Source organism: Molossus molossus, unplaced genomic scaffold, assembly GCF_014108415.1.
Source record: "Molossus molossus isolate mMolMol1 unplaced genomic scaffold, mMolMol1.p scaffold_m16_p_20, whole genome shotgun sequence".
Classification (NCBI taxonomy): Eukaryota; Metazoa; Chordata; class Mammalia; order Chiroptera; family Molossidae; genus Molossus; species Molossus molossus.
The window spans coordinates 52,522,093-52,537,628 of record NW_023425356.1 but is presented as its reverse complement, the minus strand read 5'-3'; the positions used below and the strand labels follow the sequence as shown (position 1 = coordinate 52,537,628).

At 58.9% G+C, this 15,536-nt stretch overlaps 1 protein-coding gene across 1 annotated transcript; it reads left to right on the top strand.

Moving 5' to 3' along the window:
* The first annotated feature begins 1,020 nt into the window (after positions 1-1,020).
* UCK2 (uridine-cytidine kinase 2) lies at positions 1,021-15,008 on the top strand. The gene is made up of 7 exons (XM_036272013.1): positions 1,021-1,203; positions 3,660-3,819; positions 4,546-4,642; positions 5,142-5,284; positions 11,716-11,813; positions 14,096-14,144; positions 14,869-15,008. The coding sequence occupies exons 1-7, from the start codon at positions 1,021-1,023 to the stop codon at positions 15,006-15,008; spliced, it is 870 nt and encodes a 289-aa protein (XP_036127906.1).
* Positions 15,009-15,536: the final 528 nt, after the last annotated feature.

Below are 15,536 nucleotides of genomic sequence, written 5' to 3'. Positions count from 1 at the left end.
CTGAGTGGGCACAGCCAGCCGGAAGCCTAGATGCAGTGTGTGTGTGTGTGTGTGTGTGTGTGTGGTACTTTCTGTGTTTGGTCTCCGAGGAATACAAAGAAGTAGCCACAGATTCTGTCTCAGGCTCAGAATCAGCAGTAGGCAGCTGAAATCAATCAGTGTTTTGTACTGAATGATTTTAACCCAGTTCTGAGGCCCACGTCACCTCTCGAGCACAGTCCTGTCCTGACCTTGCCTGACGGCAGCTGTCAGCCAGGCTGTGGGTATCTACAGCCCAGGAGGCGTATGCACACACATGCGCATACATGTACACGTGCACATGTGCACACAACTTTTTTGTTGTTTGGGATGATGCAGAGAAATGACAGCCGTTTTCACTTGGGACCGATGTGCCCGGTCTGCTATCGGGTTGCAGTCACAGTGTTGGTACCTTCTTGCTTCACACTGACTCATAGTCCTGACCGTCAATGGCACCGATTTGTTGTGTGATTAGAGGGAAGGAACACGGCGTCCCATTTCCTGAAAGACTTTCTCCAGTTGCTGTCCCACCAGCCAGAACAAGTGGGCTCCAGGGGGCAGAGGTTTTAAAGCCTTTGCTCATTTCTGCCCCAAACACCTGCACAGGAGCACCTGTCCCCACGGACTTAGAGACCACTTCCTATCAAGAGCCAGCGGGAGGGGTCGGAAGTGACCTGTCTGGCTCTTTCCCCAGTGAAGCATCCATCAGGAAAATGAACTGAGGATGTGGCACCTGGGAGGGGAGACCGGTCTGTCCCCTGTAGTGTGGCGATGCCGGATGGGAGGGGGTTCGGAGCACCAGCAGGAGGGTTGGAGTGGAGGCTTCTGCCAGAGCTCAGCTGCCCTTGTGGTTTAGCTTTTCACTCAGCAACACTGGGACGGACGGAGGGTCTTCAGGGTGAGGTCCGGAAGACACTCCCTAGAACAGCCCCGTGCAGGGTGCCAGGCCCTCGGAGCCCCCTCCTCCTCTGTGAGAATCATTTTAGGGAAACAGCAGCACAGATGCAGCAGCTGTACTGGACGCTGCCGACCGGAGGGCCTGTCCGAGACGAGCTGCTGACGGCTCGGGGGTTCCCGAATGGGAAGTGCGTGCAGGCCAAGTACGCTGCTCAGCACATCTGGGGACTGGCCGACTGGGACACTGACTGCCGGCGTGTTCTGGATGCAAAGAATTCTTTGGGCCCCGTAGTTTCCAGCTTCCAACAGTTGGATTCTTTTGAACATAATCCAAATTTAGGTTTCAGATACCTTGAACAGATGTGTGTGTGCACGCTATTTTTTGCTGCCTCCTGAATGTCCCACAGTGGGGACAGCCCGAAACCTGGGTATGTGCCCTGACCGGGAATCGAACCAGCAACCCCCTGCCCTGCTGCACGGGATGATGCCCAACCGAGCCACACCGGCCGGGGCTTTTCTTTCTGTTTTTTCATACGCAGTTTTTTCTTTCCTGCCCTTCAGTATGTGAAACTTCACACGCATGCCGGCTTTGATGATGAAGAGGTGCAGAACGTCTCCCGGTGTCTAATTCCCTCCGTCTCCTTCCCCCGCCCCCGTTCCCTAGACCTGGAATAAAGTGATGGAGAATATCGGCCTCAGCTCTGGACTCGTGAGGATGGTGTCGATGGAGTTAGACCTGTGGTCTGAGGGTCAGCTGTGGGACCTTGAGCAAGTCATTGCATTTGATGGATTCTCTAGGTTTGTTTCCTTACTGGGATATTAAAAAAAAAAAAAAAAGTAGCCCAATAACTTCTTGTTGCAGTGAAATTACAGAAGATAGTGTCTACCACGTGCCATACAGATGAAGAAATTGCAAACCCCTCCACGGATTCTTTCATATAATTCTTCTTTTTCGATTGGTTTAAAAAAATTTTTTTTTATTGTCTTTAGAGAGAGAGGAAGGGAGAGGGAGAGAGATAGAAACTTCGATGAGCGAGAACACCAACTGGCCGCCTTCTGCAGGCGCCCCCCCCCCCCCCCCCCCCCCGGGATCAGGCCCACAACCTGGGCCTGGGCCCTGACTGCGAATCGAACCGGCGACCTCTTGGTGCAGGGTTGATGCTGAACCACTGAGCCACACTTGCCAGGCGATTCTTCTTATAAAGATAACCTCATAGTGACCTGGTCTTAACTGTCAGACAGCAGCCCACAGTGCTAGCTGGCTTTTCAGCCCTTCCTCCAACTTCCCCCTTTAAGATGATGTGTTGGGGGGCAGGGCCAGCAGAGCCTGGTGCGCCATTGCACCGCCTGTGCAGAGACCTCCAGCTCCGACTGACAGGGTCAGCTCGCCCGTGAGGCGGGTGACGGATCTGGCTGTTGGGCTGTAACCCCGTCTCCTCTTCACCTGTCTTCACCGGCAGTGGGGTGGGTACAATCATTCTTTCCATCACATGAGGTGGTAGTAAGTAAACGAGGTCGTTCAGAAATGTAGGGCCTAGCACCGAGCACAAGGAAGGAACTGCCCGTCCGGTGTGGACTGTCATTCCGTCCGCGTTCCCATCGGGGCAGAATGCCCAGCGTGGGCCATGTCAGCAGCGGGAGGTGCAGCCACAGTGTTGGTGACCGAGCCCCAGAACTCGATCGCGCAGGACGGAACCTACCCATGAACGTCTCTCCGTCTCCCCGGGCCCCGGGGCCCCTCTGCTCTGCGTTTCGTGTCTGTGACTTCAACTGCTCTCAATTCCTCATCTACGTGGGATCACCTGGCATTTGTCTTGTTGTGACTGTGTTCAGCCTTAACCCACTTCGGAAGTTGCTTTCTCTCTCCTTTTCAGTGTCCTGTGAGCGCATGGTTGCCTGCGTACACCCGGCTCGTTAAGGAATCCCTTCCTTTCTTAAGGGACAGGCACCTAGGGAAGAGCAGGGGAGAGAGACAGGGGCAGAGTGGAGCCCCGGTGGCCCCTTCCCTCCGACTGTGAAAATTCAAACCTACCGCGGTGGAGAGAAGGGTGTAGGGACCTGGAGAGAACGGTGTAGGGACTGTCCGAGCCTGGGCCCGCCTCTCCGCTCACCTAGACCTGCCCGTTTCAAACGCCTGCAGGGTCGGCTTCCTTTGGAGCGGCCTCCCCGCTCTGTTGGGACACCCTGAAGTTGCTGTGGGTGTTGGCGATGTTTGTGTCCCAGGTCACTCCGGCTCCACGCGTCTCTCCGTGGGGGTGGAGGACCCGTGGCTGCGGACGAGAGCAAAGGGGACCGGCGGAGGCGGGGGGAGGGCCCTGGCCTCCGCTCTGCTGTGGGTGCCGATTCTGTTGCTACAGAGAGGTGGGGAGGGCAGGGCGGAGTGATGTCCCAGGGTCGCCCGGTCACTTCCCGGCCTGGAGCCATCTGGCCCATCTGTACGTCACCCGTGGACTTTACACGTGGCTGCCTTTTTCATGTCCACGTCGGGTCAGAGCAGGGCAGGAAGAACGTGCAGTTTTGTTGCTGCTTCGGGAAGACTGTGTGGAGGGGAGACAGAAATGACTGCCATCCCCCACCTCCCCTGCTGGGGGGACCCCAGACTCCGTCCCGGCGGGTACACCTCGTCCCTCAGCCTCTCGTCCGCCCCGCGAGGTGGCAGCCGTGGGCTCTTCCTCCCAAAGCCGGGGACGGGCGCCTGCTCAGTGACGCTGGCGTCCCTCCACCTGCCGTCTGTGTCCCCACAGTCCTCCGTCTGTGCCAAGATCGTGCAGCTCCTGGGGCAGAACGAAGTGGACTACCGCCAGAAGCAGGTGGTCATCCTGAGCCAGGACAGCTTCTACCGCGTCCTCACTGCGGAGCAGAAGGCCAAAGCCCTGAAGGGCCAGTTCAACTTCGATCACCCAGGTGAGGGGTGATCACCCAGGTGTGGGGCGTCGAAGGCTTGCGGTTGGCCGACGGAGGGCGGGGCCCCTGACGTCCCTGTGTCCCCCCCGGAGACGGAGCTGGCGGGTGCCTCGCCGAGTTCTCGGGGGGCTTCTGGGGAAGCCGTTTTGCCACACAATACACAGCGCTTGGCTCCCTAAATTCCGGTGGAGTCTGGGTCCTGAACGAGGGTGACTGCGGAGCCCGTTACTCGAGATGGGCAGACCCAGGAGAGACGCGCACGGCCGTCTGTCCTGTCGCACTGGCCCCGCACCCGCACGGCATGGACGTGCGTGGGTGCTAAACTCACTGACTGGCAGAGGGTGACGGGCTCCAGGGGGCACCTGAACGACTTACCTGGACCGTCCCAGGTCAGCACACGCCCCCTTTGGCTGGGGTTCTTGTTAGAGTCAGAGCCCGTGGGCACAGTGCCTGGTGCCCGTTCCCCGGGCAGCCGCCGGGCTGAGAGGCCGGGGAGGGACTGTCCGGCGGGGAGGAGAACCCACGTTTCAGAGCTCATTCTCGGTCTGAGACGGAGTCTCCGTTCTGCCGTGGGGAGAAATCTGGGGGTGGGGGTGGGGGGAATGGGCCTCTGCAGGGTGTGGTGTCCACGGGCGTGTGTCCGTGCGTGAAGTACGGGTTTGTGGGGATGTCCGGTGCACGCTTGCAGGGAAATGGAGACCACGCTAACAGTCTGGTCTCCTTCAGATGCCTTTGACAACGAGCTCATCTTCAAAACTCTGAAGGACATCACCGCAGGGAAAACCGTGCAGATCCCCGTGTACGACTTTGTCACCCACTCCCGGTGAGTGAGCCTGTGCCCACTGCCGACTGTCCGGGAAGGACAGATTGTCACCCAGGTTGCTTCTTGGAACAGTGTGGACGCGTCGTTGACCGAAGGGGATGGTTCACGAGGGGTCGCTGGTCCCTTCTGTCCCTCCCTCCCTCCCTCCGGTTGCCCCAGGCCTGGGGGAGGGGCGAGGTGTGGGGAGGACTGAGCCTGTGTGGTGGGAAGTTCAGGGATGCTGGGCCCAGGAGCGACCCTGCAGACGCCCGCCAAGGAGGGGGATCACCTCTGCTCTCGTCCGTCTGTTCTCCGTTCAGCAGCAGGAGTTTCTGCTTCGCGGGGAAGGGCGACCTTTGCCCCAGCTGTCACTGCCCTGTGCGGGTCTCCAGGGGGGTCCGAGGGCTGCGCCAGCCCTGTGTTAAGGCTGCAGGGAGGACCCCGGGCTCCCCGCCGACGCTCTCCCTCCTGGCCCTCTGTGTCCCGCCTGCTCAGCCCACCTCGTGCTCTGTGCTTGCAGGAAGGAGGAGACGGTCACCATCTACCCTGCGGACGTGGTTCTCTTCGAAGGCATCTTGGCCTTCTACTCCCAGGAGGTGCGGGACCTGTTTCAGATGAAGCTGTTTGTGGACACGGATGCGGACACCCGGCTCTCCCGCAGAGGTGCGTTGGCAAAGCCTCCGCGGCCCTGCTGGTGGCCTGTGACAGGCCCCTGCGCCCCCAGGTCTGAAGCCCACGCCTTCCCCGAGGTGGCCCCAGGGTGTCCTGTAGCCCGAGTGTCCGCTGGCCCTCGAGAAGGGATTAGTCACCTGCGGTGGTAGCAAAGGACCCGTGAGCACATGGAGGTGAACTAAGAAGTGTGTGTTCCGGTTCGGCTGGAGAAATGGCTGGTCGAACGCTCCGTTCCCTGTGAGGTCCCCACAGGCGTCACCGCCGGGAGGGGCTGAGTGAGGGCCCCTGGGGCAGGGCCCTGCCCTGCAGCCCTGGGCATCGCCCAGCCAGCCCTTCTCTGGCCCCTGGTTACCAGAAAGCTCTGTGTTGTCGCTGTGCGGCCAGCTCGGGGCGGAGCTGGTTGCCTCCTGCAGGCCACACAGCTGCTCGGGCTGGGTGCTGAGCGAGAGCATGGGGGGCCGGCTGGAGGAAGGGCCTCAGGACCCGCTGCAGTGGGGTGAGGACGTGAGCAGCCCCAGAGTGTGCAGTGGGAACACACACCCGGGAAGCCTGCACACGCGGCCTTTGAGGGCTGTTCCGATGGGCTGGACGACGGCATGTGGGAGGGGAGGGGGAAGCTGGGGAGATAGGAGGGGAAGGCATTGGAGTGGGGCGACCGAGGAGAGAGATGGCGGCTGGCGCGGGCTCTCATGGAGACGTGGAGTTGACAGGGTCGGCTCCTCGTCACAGGGCAGTCGTTGGCAGGTCGGATTTTGGGAGGTCCAGCCCAGAGCCTTCTGGCCTCCGCATCTGGGGGATGTGCCTGGTTTGTGGAGCAGCACAGCGGGCTGGAGCTGTGGTCTCATCGAGGGGACGCACGGAGCCTGCAGCATGTGGGGAGAGTCCCGGGTCTGCTCCCCAAGTCGGAGCCGCGCCGTAGCTGGGGTGCGACCCTGCTCTAGTGTGTCGGGGTGGTGGTGCCTTGGAGTAGGGGGCACAGAGCCCTGTGGCAGGGCAAGCGGGGGGCCTAGATCAGTCCCAGCAGAGCCCGCTGCTCTGGAGACATCGGTGGCTCTCATGACCTCCCAGGCTTGGATTTCTCTTAAAAATTTTTTTCTCTTTTTAATTGATTTTAGAGAGAGAGGGAGGGAGAGGGAGAGAGAGAGATAGAAACATCGATGAGAGAGAATAGCGATTGGCCACCTCCTGCATGCCCCCCACTGGGAAGATTGGGCCCAAACGTGGGCATGTGCCCTGACCGGGAATTGCAACCGGTGACCTGTTGGTGCCCAGGTTGATGCTCAACCATTGAGCCACACTGGCCGGCCCAGGCTTGGATTTCTTTATGGGTAATAGGGAGACCGGCTGGGTGTTAGGGTTGCACCTCTGGCCAGCTAGGACCTGTGTGGCCTATTTTGATAGATAATTGAGTCCCGAGCCTGACAGTTCCTTATGCGTCTGCCTCAGGGCCTGGCTTCCCCCTGGATCACAAACCCAGGTCCACAATAGCTCGTACATCGGGGACGCAGCAGGGGGCAGGGGAAGGAACATGGTCACGGGAACTGACCCTGGTGTCACCCTGTAGTAGCTGGGTGACCCCGGGCAAACTGTTCTAACCTCGTTTTCTACTGACGTCTGCTGACGCGTCGTCCTTGATAGTGTGACATCAGAGGTCACGCAGGTAGTGTGCCTGCAGGGCAGTGACCAGTCGTACCGGTTGTGTTGATCGCAAATAGGCTGTGCCTGAGGTGGGAGGTGCCGTACTGTGGGGACGGTCCTCAGGAGTTGGTGCCCGCAGCAGGTGCCCAGGGAGGGGTGCAGCGTCGCCCAGGAAGTGGGGGCCCTGTTGTGCATGGCCTTGGCCTTGGCAGTCAGGTGAATGTGGCCTCTCGCTCACGCAGATACCGGGGTGGAGATGGAACAGAAATCCTCCCTCCCCTGCTTGTCCCTGCATGTCTGCGAGGGGCGGACGACGGGAGGGCCCTCGGGGTTCCGGAGGCTCAGCCCTGCAGCCTGGCCTGCCCGGTGCTCCCGGGAAGCAGCGGCGTCTCTGCCCGGGTCTGCTGTCCTGCCGCTCCCTGGCGGGCTTGTGGGACTTTCCCACCTGCTGTGTCCACGCAGGACAGAGGGCACGCCTGGTCTGTGCTCTGTGGGAGGGCACGGTGAGGGTTTAGTCAGGACCAGCTGTCGTGCACGAGAACATTCCTGCGGGCGTGACCTGGCTCGTGGTTCTGCCGTCTGTGTCATTCCCAGGTTATGCAGCCCTGGAGGGACATGCCTCCTGCCCGTGGGGGCCTCGCCTGGCCTGCCCATGGATCTGGGGGGCTAGGGCAGCTCTGACAGGGCCCTGGCCCGCCCCCTGGAGAACTGGATGTGTTCTGGGTCCTTCTGAACTGTGTCGTGGCTTTGGAAGGGCTGGGCGGACGCCCCGCAGGCACGGTGGGGGTGTGCGCTGTCCTGCCCTGACCTGCCTGTGACGGGGCCTGTCCTGGGTCAGTTGTGACAGGTCACGGTGCTGCCACGGTGCCGGCCAGGGAGCTGGCTGTGCGCCCCTGTGGTTTCCGATTTGTGCCGAGAGCGTGTTCGGGCTCGGCCTCAGCTTGGCCCAGGCGCAGGCCCAGGCGCAGCTGTGCACTGGAGCGTGCTCGCGGGGGGGAGGGTCACCTGTTCAAGGAGACAACAGGCCTGCAGACGTCCTCGTTCCCAGGGTCTGGGCGGCGCTCTGGACCTTTCCCACCTGCTGTCGGGGTGGAGACCGTGGGACGTCTTCCTATCCTGTGCGTGCGTCTGTGTGCTGTGTGCTGTGTGTGTGTACCTGTCTGTGTACTGTGTGCTGTGTGTGTGTACCTGTCTGTGTATACGTGTCTGTGCATTGTGTACTGTGTGTATGCCTGTCTGTGTATGCGTGTCTGTGTACTGTGTGCTGTGTGTGTATACCTGTCTGTGCATTGTCTACTGTGTGTGTGTACCTGTCTGTGTATACGTGTCTGTGTATTGTGTATCTGTCTGTGTATTGTGTGCTGTGTGTGTGTACCTGTCTGTGCATTGTCTACTGTGTGTGTGTACCTGTCTGTGTATACGTGTCTGTGTATTGTGTATCTGTCTGTGTATACCTGTCTGTGCATTGTGTACTGTGTGTGTATACCTGTGTGTGTATGCGTGTCTGTGTATTGTGTATCTGTCTGTGTATGCATGTCTGTGTATTGTGTGCTGTGTGTGTGTACCTGTCTGTGTATTGTGTACTGTGTGTGTGTACCTGTCTGTGTATACGTGTCTGTGCATTGTGTGCTGTGTGTGTATACCTGTCTGTGTATACGTGTCTGTGTACTGTGTGCTGTGTGTGTGTACCTGTCTGTGTATGCGTGTCTGTGTACTGTGTGCTGTGTGTGTGTACCTGTCTGTGCATTGTGTACTGTGTGTGTATACCTGTCTGTGTATGCGTGTCTGTGTACTGTGTGCTGTGTACCTGTCTATGCATTGTGTACTGTGTGTGTGTATCTGTCTGTGTATGCGTGTCTGTGTATTGTGTGCTGTGTGTGTATATCTGTCTGTGTATACGTGTCTGTGCATTGTGTACTGTGTGTATACCTGTCTGTGTATGTGTGTCTGTGTACTGTGTGCTGTGTGTGTATACCTGTCTGTGTATGCGTGTCTGTGTATTGTGTACTGTGTGTGTATGCGTGTCTGTGTATTGTGTACTGTGTGTGTGTATGTGTCTGTGTATTGTGTACTGTGTGTGTGTACCTGTCTGTGTATTGTGTACTGTGTGTGTGTATCTGTCTGTGTATTGTGTACTGTGTGTGTATACCTGTCTGTGTATACGTGTCTGTGTTTGTGTACTGTGTGTGTATACCTGTCTATGTATATGTGTCTGTGTTTGTGTACTGTGTATGTTGTGCGGTGTGTGTGTGTATAATGTCTGTGTGTTTGTACTGTGTGTGTTGTTGTGTGTATATGTGTCTGTGTATGTGTGTCCTGCTCTCCCCTCCTGCACTGCCCCCACCCCCAGCTTCCCAGTTGCTGTGCAGGGTCCCCACCCTCTGGTGCTCTGCCGTCAGGGCACGTCCGTCAGGTCCGCTGTCACCATAATGGTCACAGAAACCCAGGCTTATTGCACACGTGCTCCCTGTGTCCCTCAGTGACCGCTGCGAGGAAGGGGCTGGCACTGGCCATTTCACCATGAGGGGAAGTGACCCTCACAGGGGTGGGGTAACTGGCTACGGTCACAGAGGCCACGGGAGCGGGGTCAGGATGGAACCTGGGGCAGGTTTGCTCTGCGGTGCAAGAAAAGCACCTGTGGGCACCAGAGCAGACCGGGGTGGCCCACCTGCTCTGTCCCTGCTGGTCCCCCTCCAGGTGTGACAGGAAGGGCGTCAGGTGTGCAGGGTCTGGGGGCTGCCAGCCTGGCCGAGGCGTGAGCACATGTGCATGAGTGTGCGTGCGTGTGCACCAGTGGGCACCGGCCGAGTGAGAAGCGTGTCTTGGGAAACAGCCGAAACAGCCGGGCCCAGGCTCTTGCAGGACCTGAAGTAACACTGCCCGGAGCGGGCGTGTCTGGCCCCAGCCCCGATGGCCTTCTGCTCTGGCTTCCTCTCTTGTGTGGCCTTTATCTGGGGACGTGCGGAGGGTTGGCCGCCAGATCGCTGTGTCTTGGCCGAGTTCCCACGTGCCAGACCTCGGGCCGGTGGTGTGGAGCCCTGCAGAGCCTGTGTCAGAATGTTCCAGGGGACAGGCCATTTCCCGTCCGGGACAACCGCTCCGGTCCGGGGGGACAGTCAGAGGAGCTGCCGGGCAAGTCCTGGCGGTTAGGGACCAACCAGCCTTTCCCACGGGAGGGGCCGGTCGTAGCTGGCGGAGCTGGAGGACGGCGGGGGCGGGGGCACTGGTACCCACTCTGGACGTGGTCCTGACCAGCTCCAGCCACCTGGTCTCACCGGCCCTGGCCAGCCTGGGTCACGGCCGTGACCCTGCCCTGCTCCCAGCCCCTCCCGCGCGTGTACCTGTGTGTGAGCAGGATTGTCTGGACGGCTTTCCAGAGCCCCCCCGTGCGCCTTCCGTGTGTGGGTTCACAGTGGGTTTCAGGCCACTGTGGAGTCTGCAGCCTGAGAAATGGGTAGGAGGTGCCAGGAGCCACCTTGCTTGGGGGGGTGTCTTTCGGGTTGGGGGTGAAAGTGCACAGTAAGATTCAACGTGACGTCTGTAGGGAAGGGCTGTTAAAAATGTATTATTATTATTTTTTTTCCTGTGGCAACATCTTTTTTTATTTTTTTATTTTTTTGTTACAGATATTTTACCTTTTTACCCCATAAAAATGTATTTTTAATTGATTTTAGAACAAAGGAGGTGGGGAGAGAGGGAGAGAAACATAGATGTGAGTGAGGAACATTGATCGGTTGCCTACCGCATGCACCCTGACCTGGGACTTCACCTGCAGCCTAGGTATGTGCCCTGACCAGAAATCGAACCCAGGACCCTTCAGTGCACAGGACAATGAGCCACACCAGCCAGGGCTGGTGGGGGATGTTTTTTAAAAATACGTCTTCTTTTTCTTCTTATTATTGTTATTGCTGGTTTTTAGAGAGGAAGGAAGAGACGATGGAAACATCAGTGAGGGAGAAACAGCGATCAGCTGCCCCCTGCACACCCCCCACGGGGGATCGAGCCCGCACCCGGGCACTGCCCTGACCAGAACCGAAGCCAGGGCCCTCGCACCGGGGGGGCTGCAGGGGCTGGTTTGACGGACAGACTCGCCTTTCATGCTCACTCCTGAGTGTGAGGGAAACAGGCTCAGGCAGACGCGTGTCCTGTGGCGGAGCCAGGCTTCTGGGCCTCCGAGGGCAAGCCCTTTCCACTTTGGATGAAAGACCGTTGGAAAGGGTTTGGATGTGCCCGAGTAACTCCGCCCAGGAAGTGGAACGTGGTGAGCTGGGTCCATCGGGCTGGTTCCCAGGCCTGGCCCGTTGTTCCCCACACCGTGGTTTCCTCCTCCGTCACTAAGTCATTGCTGCCTGACACCTCGTCGTGGCTGAGTGGGAACGGCTGAGGCCAGACAGACCCCTGCCGGCTCCCCCAGGGGGCCTGGGGCTGGGGAGACGAGGTGGGTCACTGACGGCATCCAGGCTCTGGCCGGAGCCAGGGGGGCCCAGGGGAAGTGTCCTGGGAATGTGCCCCTTCGCCTGGACGCCCCCAGCTGTGGGCCCTGCTGCCGGGAGCTCACCAGACGGCTCTGCCCTGTGTTCACGGCGGTGTGTCGGGGTCAGTGCTGCTGGAGCCCGGCCTCCGAGAGCCGTGTCGCAGCAGATCTGACCGCGGCAGGACGGAGAAGGGACGCGCTTCCCCAGCCGCTGTGAGCTGCTCTCGGTCACGTCTGGGCCGGCCGGGGGGCCTCCGGGGGCGGGTGCGCCCGGGCAGCGTTCTGACTCCCGCTTCCCCTCCTCCCCCAGTGCTGCGGGACATCAGTGAGCGAGGGCGGGACCTGGAGCAGATCCTGTCCCAGTACATCACCTTCGTCAAGCCGGCCTTCGAGGAGTTCTGCTTGCCCGTGAGTTGCATCCCCGTTTTGCCCCCGGCTCCCTCGTTGTCAGGAGCCCCTTAGAGATACGCTATTCAGTCCCAGCCAGCCCCGCGTCGTGTCTGGGCTCCTGGTGTGAACCCCGGATCGAAGGGGCATCACATCTCAGGGCAGACTGGGCACCGGGGAAGGTCTGTGGGGCATGGAGCGGGTGCCGGGGGCCCTGCCGCAGGGTGTCCCCCTCCAGCTCCCCTGAGCCTGCCGTGAGCTCCTGTTGGCGCGATGCGTCCCCATTGGGAAGGGTGTCGTGCTGGGGAACTCCTCCCTCGCCCCCACAGACCCTGCAGTCCGGGCTCCCAGAGCAGGAGGTTGGGGGCAGGGGGTGCTCAGCTTCCTGCGGTGGAGGAGTCTGTGTCATGGGCCATCCCCGGGGTGACCAGTGCTGGCCTAACTCCCTAAGGATGCAGGACTCAGCTCTGGGGGAGGGGGGGGCTCGGCCTGGTTTGGGTGATGCCTGAGGGCATTGAGAGGCGGTAGAGGCGCCGGGGTGAGCATTTCTCTGCTTCCTCCTGTTCCCTTTCTTGGAAAAGGAACCTTCCGGGCTGTCTGGGTTCCCTTCTGTGTGTCAGGAGCTCGCCCGGTCAGAGCGGACCTGACTTTCATTTCTGACCACACAGGCAGCCTGAGTCAGCCTGAGTCACCTTGGGGATTGGGTTACAGGGTTCGGTTTCTGGGAAGAGGGCAGAGCGGCCGAGCAGCACGACACTGTATCCGTCCATCCGTCCGTCAGTTTCCGGGCTGCTCCTGCCCCCGTCCACGTAACTGACGCAGACTGAGTTCATCATCGGACGTAACTTGGAATTAACTGCCGCGTGCCTGCCGTTTAACCGAGTTGTGACCGGTCTCAGGATTCTGCACAAACATTTTCTGGTGGTTTTGCTCGTTCCCACTGTCCAGCCAGTGTGAGCTCAGGGAAGATCGGGTCACTCTCGTGGGAGCCCAGAGCCTGGGCCCGCTGTCTGCCCAGGTGGGGTCAGGCCGGGCCCTGGCAGCTGTATTTCCGCCGCGCTGGTCTGGGTGCGGCCCAGGGTCAGGATGCTCATGTTCTTGAGACGTCGTTGTGTGTTCTTACCCTGAACCTTGTTTATACACCTGGACACTGTTCTTTGGAAAATGGCCCACAAAATCTCAGTCAATTAAATAAAAAGGGGATTGTGCTCATTGTGTCCTTTTTCTGTTTTATTTTTTTATCCTCACCCAAGGATATTTTTTCATTTATCTTTAGACAGATCAGGAGAGGGAGAGAGACAGAGAGAGAGAGAGAGAAATATCCATGCGAGAGAGACACATCGACTGGTTGCCTCCTGTGCAACCCTGACCAGGGCCAGGGACAAACTGCATCCGAGGTACATGCCCTTGGCCGGAATCGAACCCAGGTCCCACTGGTCCAAGGGCCGATGCTCTAACCGCTGAGCCAACCTGGCCAGGGCTCATTGTGTCTCTTTTTTTAAAAAAAGAAGAGTGTGATGACAGAGCCAGTGGCATGGTCTTTGCTGGGGCAGCTTTTTTGGGTTTCCCTCGAGCTGGACGGACGGCAGAGAGTTCAGGCGGACTGCTCCCCCGAAGTCTGGGTGTCACCGACCCCTACTGCTGCTTGTGGGGAAGAAGCAGTTGCAGGTTTGGTTTCGAGGACTGTGTCCTCCGTGCAGCTGCAGACTGAATCCGTGGTGAACGTTCCTACCGAGAACGTGAGGAAAAGCCATTGGTCATGAGCGAGTGATTGATTCTGAGAGAGAGAGAGAGAGAGAGAGAGAGAGAGAGAGATTTGTTCCGCTTATTTCCGCACTCATTGGTTTATTCTTGTATGTGCCCTGACCTGGGATCAAACCCACAACCTTGGCGTATCGGGATGACGTTCCAACCTACTGAGCCACCTGGCCCAGGCTGATTTATTCTAATTTAGATAAAGTGGGTAAAAAGTGTATGTTCGGCCCTGGCGGTTGCGGTTGAGCGTACCCCCAGTGTGCCAGGAAGTGGCTGGTTCAGGCCCTGGTCAGGGCACAGGCCTGGGTCGTGGGCTCTGTCCCCAGCAGGGGGCGTGCAGGAGGCGGGCCACAGGTAGTTCTTTCTCTCACTCAAATCAGCTAGAAAAAATAAATAAATACGCACACGCACACACACTATGTTTGAACCCTGAAGCTGGCGCCCCCTGGGAGGGTGGAGAGAAGGCTGCCCCTCCCCACAGTCCCTGGAGCGTGGCTGGTCCCTCTCTGCACTCCTCTTTAATGCACCGTGAATATGTTTTTCCGCAGACAAAGAAATACGCAGACGTGATCATACCTAGAGGTGTAGACAACCTAGGTGAGTCCAGGTACAGTCACACTTCGGGGCGGGCTGTGGTGGCTGACCCCCGAAAGGAACTTGCAACTGCCCGGCCCCGTGACTGTCGTGTGCACACGCGGGCATTCACACAGACTGTTACTCTCGGACCGAAGGAGGTGTGGAAAGATGCTGCCTTCTCATTCTCTTTACAATGGAGTCTTTCTCCATTTCAAACGTTCCGTTTCTTCGCTGAGCGATTGGGACGCGGTCACAGCTGAGACGGGGGCACGTCTCCTGGTGTTCCCCCACCTGCCTGTCTTTCTCACGACAGCTCTTTAGAGTGGCCCCCACCTGGGCTTGTCTTTCACCCCAGAAAGCACTCGATGTCTGTCTGCTGTGGGTGATGGGCACGCATCCTTTGCATGATTTGTTTCTGATGGTAAGAGAGAGGCCTGTGTTAGATCCTCTTTGGAGGAGAGGCCTTTCTGTGGGGTCACTCCACTTGGGATGGGGGCTGGGAGGTTTCCCAGGGGCCAGGTCACAGCTCCCGATGGTCAGAGGGAAGACCGTCCTCACGCCTGCGGGATTTGGGCTGATCGCTTTCACGCCGTCACGCTCAGATCATCTGATAAGAAGCCCATTTATTCAGGGCTTCCTGTCTCCCGGGAGCTGCCTGTCTTCTCTGGGAACTGTCGCGTGCGGGAGGTCACGTCAGCCCCTCGAGGGCCCTAACACCTACCGGTCTCTGGTCTCTGCCCCACAGTGGCCATCAACCTCATTGTGCAGCACATTCAGGACATTCTCAACGGGGGGCTGTCCAAGCGGCAGACCAACGGCTGCCTCAACGGCTGCACGCCCGCACGCAAGAGGCGGCCGTCGGAGTCCAGCAGCCGGCCGCACTGACCTGCCGCCCCGGGCCGGCCCCGCTCCGGCCCCGCTCCGGGACGTGGGGCAGGGCTCCGGCGTCTGTCCAGTTTCCTGGGACTCTGCTTATTTAAGGAAACGGCGTGGAGATGAGATGCCTTTGACCTTGACATGGAACTCGACCCCAAGCTTACGTGACGAACTGTGCCAACTACTACTGGTGATGCCTAATTATGAAGCCAACGTGTACCCAGTTATAAATACATTATATATATATATAAAAGGATCTATTTTTGTGCAAAGGTACAAATACTGTAAAGCTGCTTGCCGTTAAGTATTTTGCAGGAGGGCCTGCACTGATGTTTGGGGGCTGGAGCGGGGGCTGGGCCTCCCCAAGGGGAGGGGGCCTTTGCGTCCAGGTGGGCGGCTGGCACCCGTGAGCGAGGCGGCTCCCGTCCCCCCTCTGAGCGCCGGCGCAATGCACCTGCTTGGAGCTGGAGCCTTAACGATACGTCGATGAGAGAGACTGTTCTTTTTTTCTTTCTTTTGAGTTAAAATTAGGCAAGA

What these genes read in the sequence shown, in the direction of transcription:
- UCK2 (XM_036272013.1), top strand. Translation starts at nt 1,021, where the DNA reads ATGCAGCAGCTGTACTGGACGCTGCCGACCGGAGGGCCTGTCCGAGAC. An exon ending in TCGAGGAGTTCTGCTTGCCC is followed by an intron (nt 11,814 to 14,095) that starts GTGAGTTGCATC and finishes GTTTTTCCGCAG; the next exon opens with ACAAAGAAATACGCAGACGT. An exon ending in TAGAGGTGTAGACAACCTAG is followed by an intron (nt 14,145 to 14,868) that starts GTGAGTCCAGGT and finishes TCTGCCCCACAG; the next exon opens with TGGCCATCAACCTCATTGTG.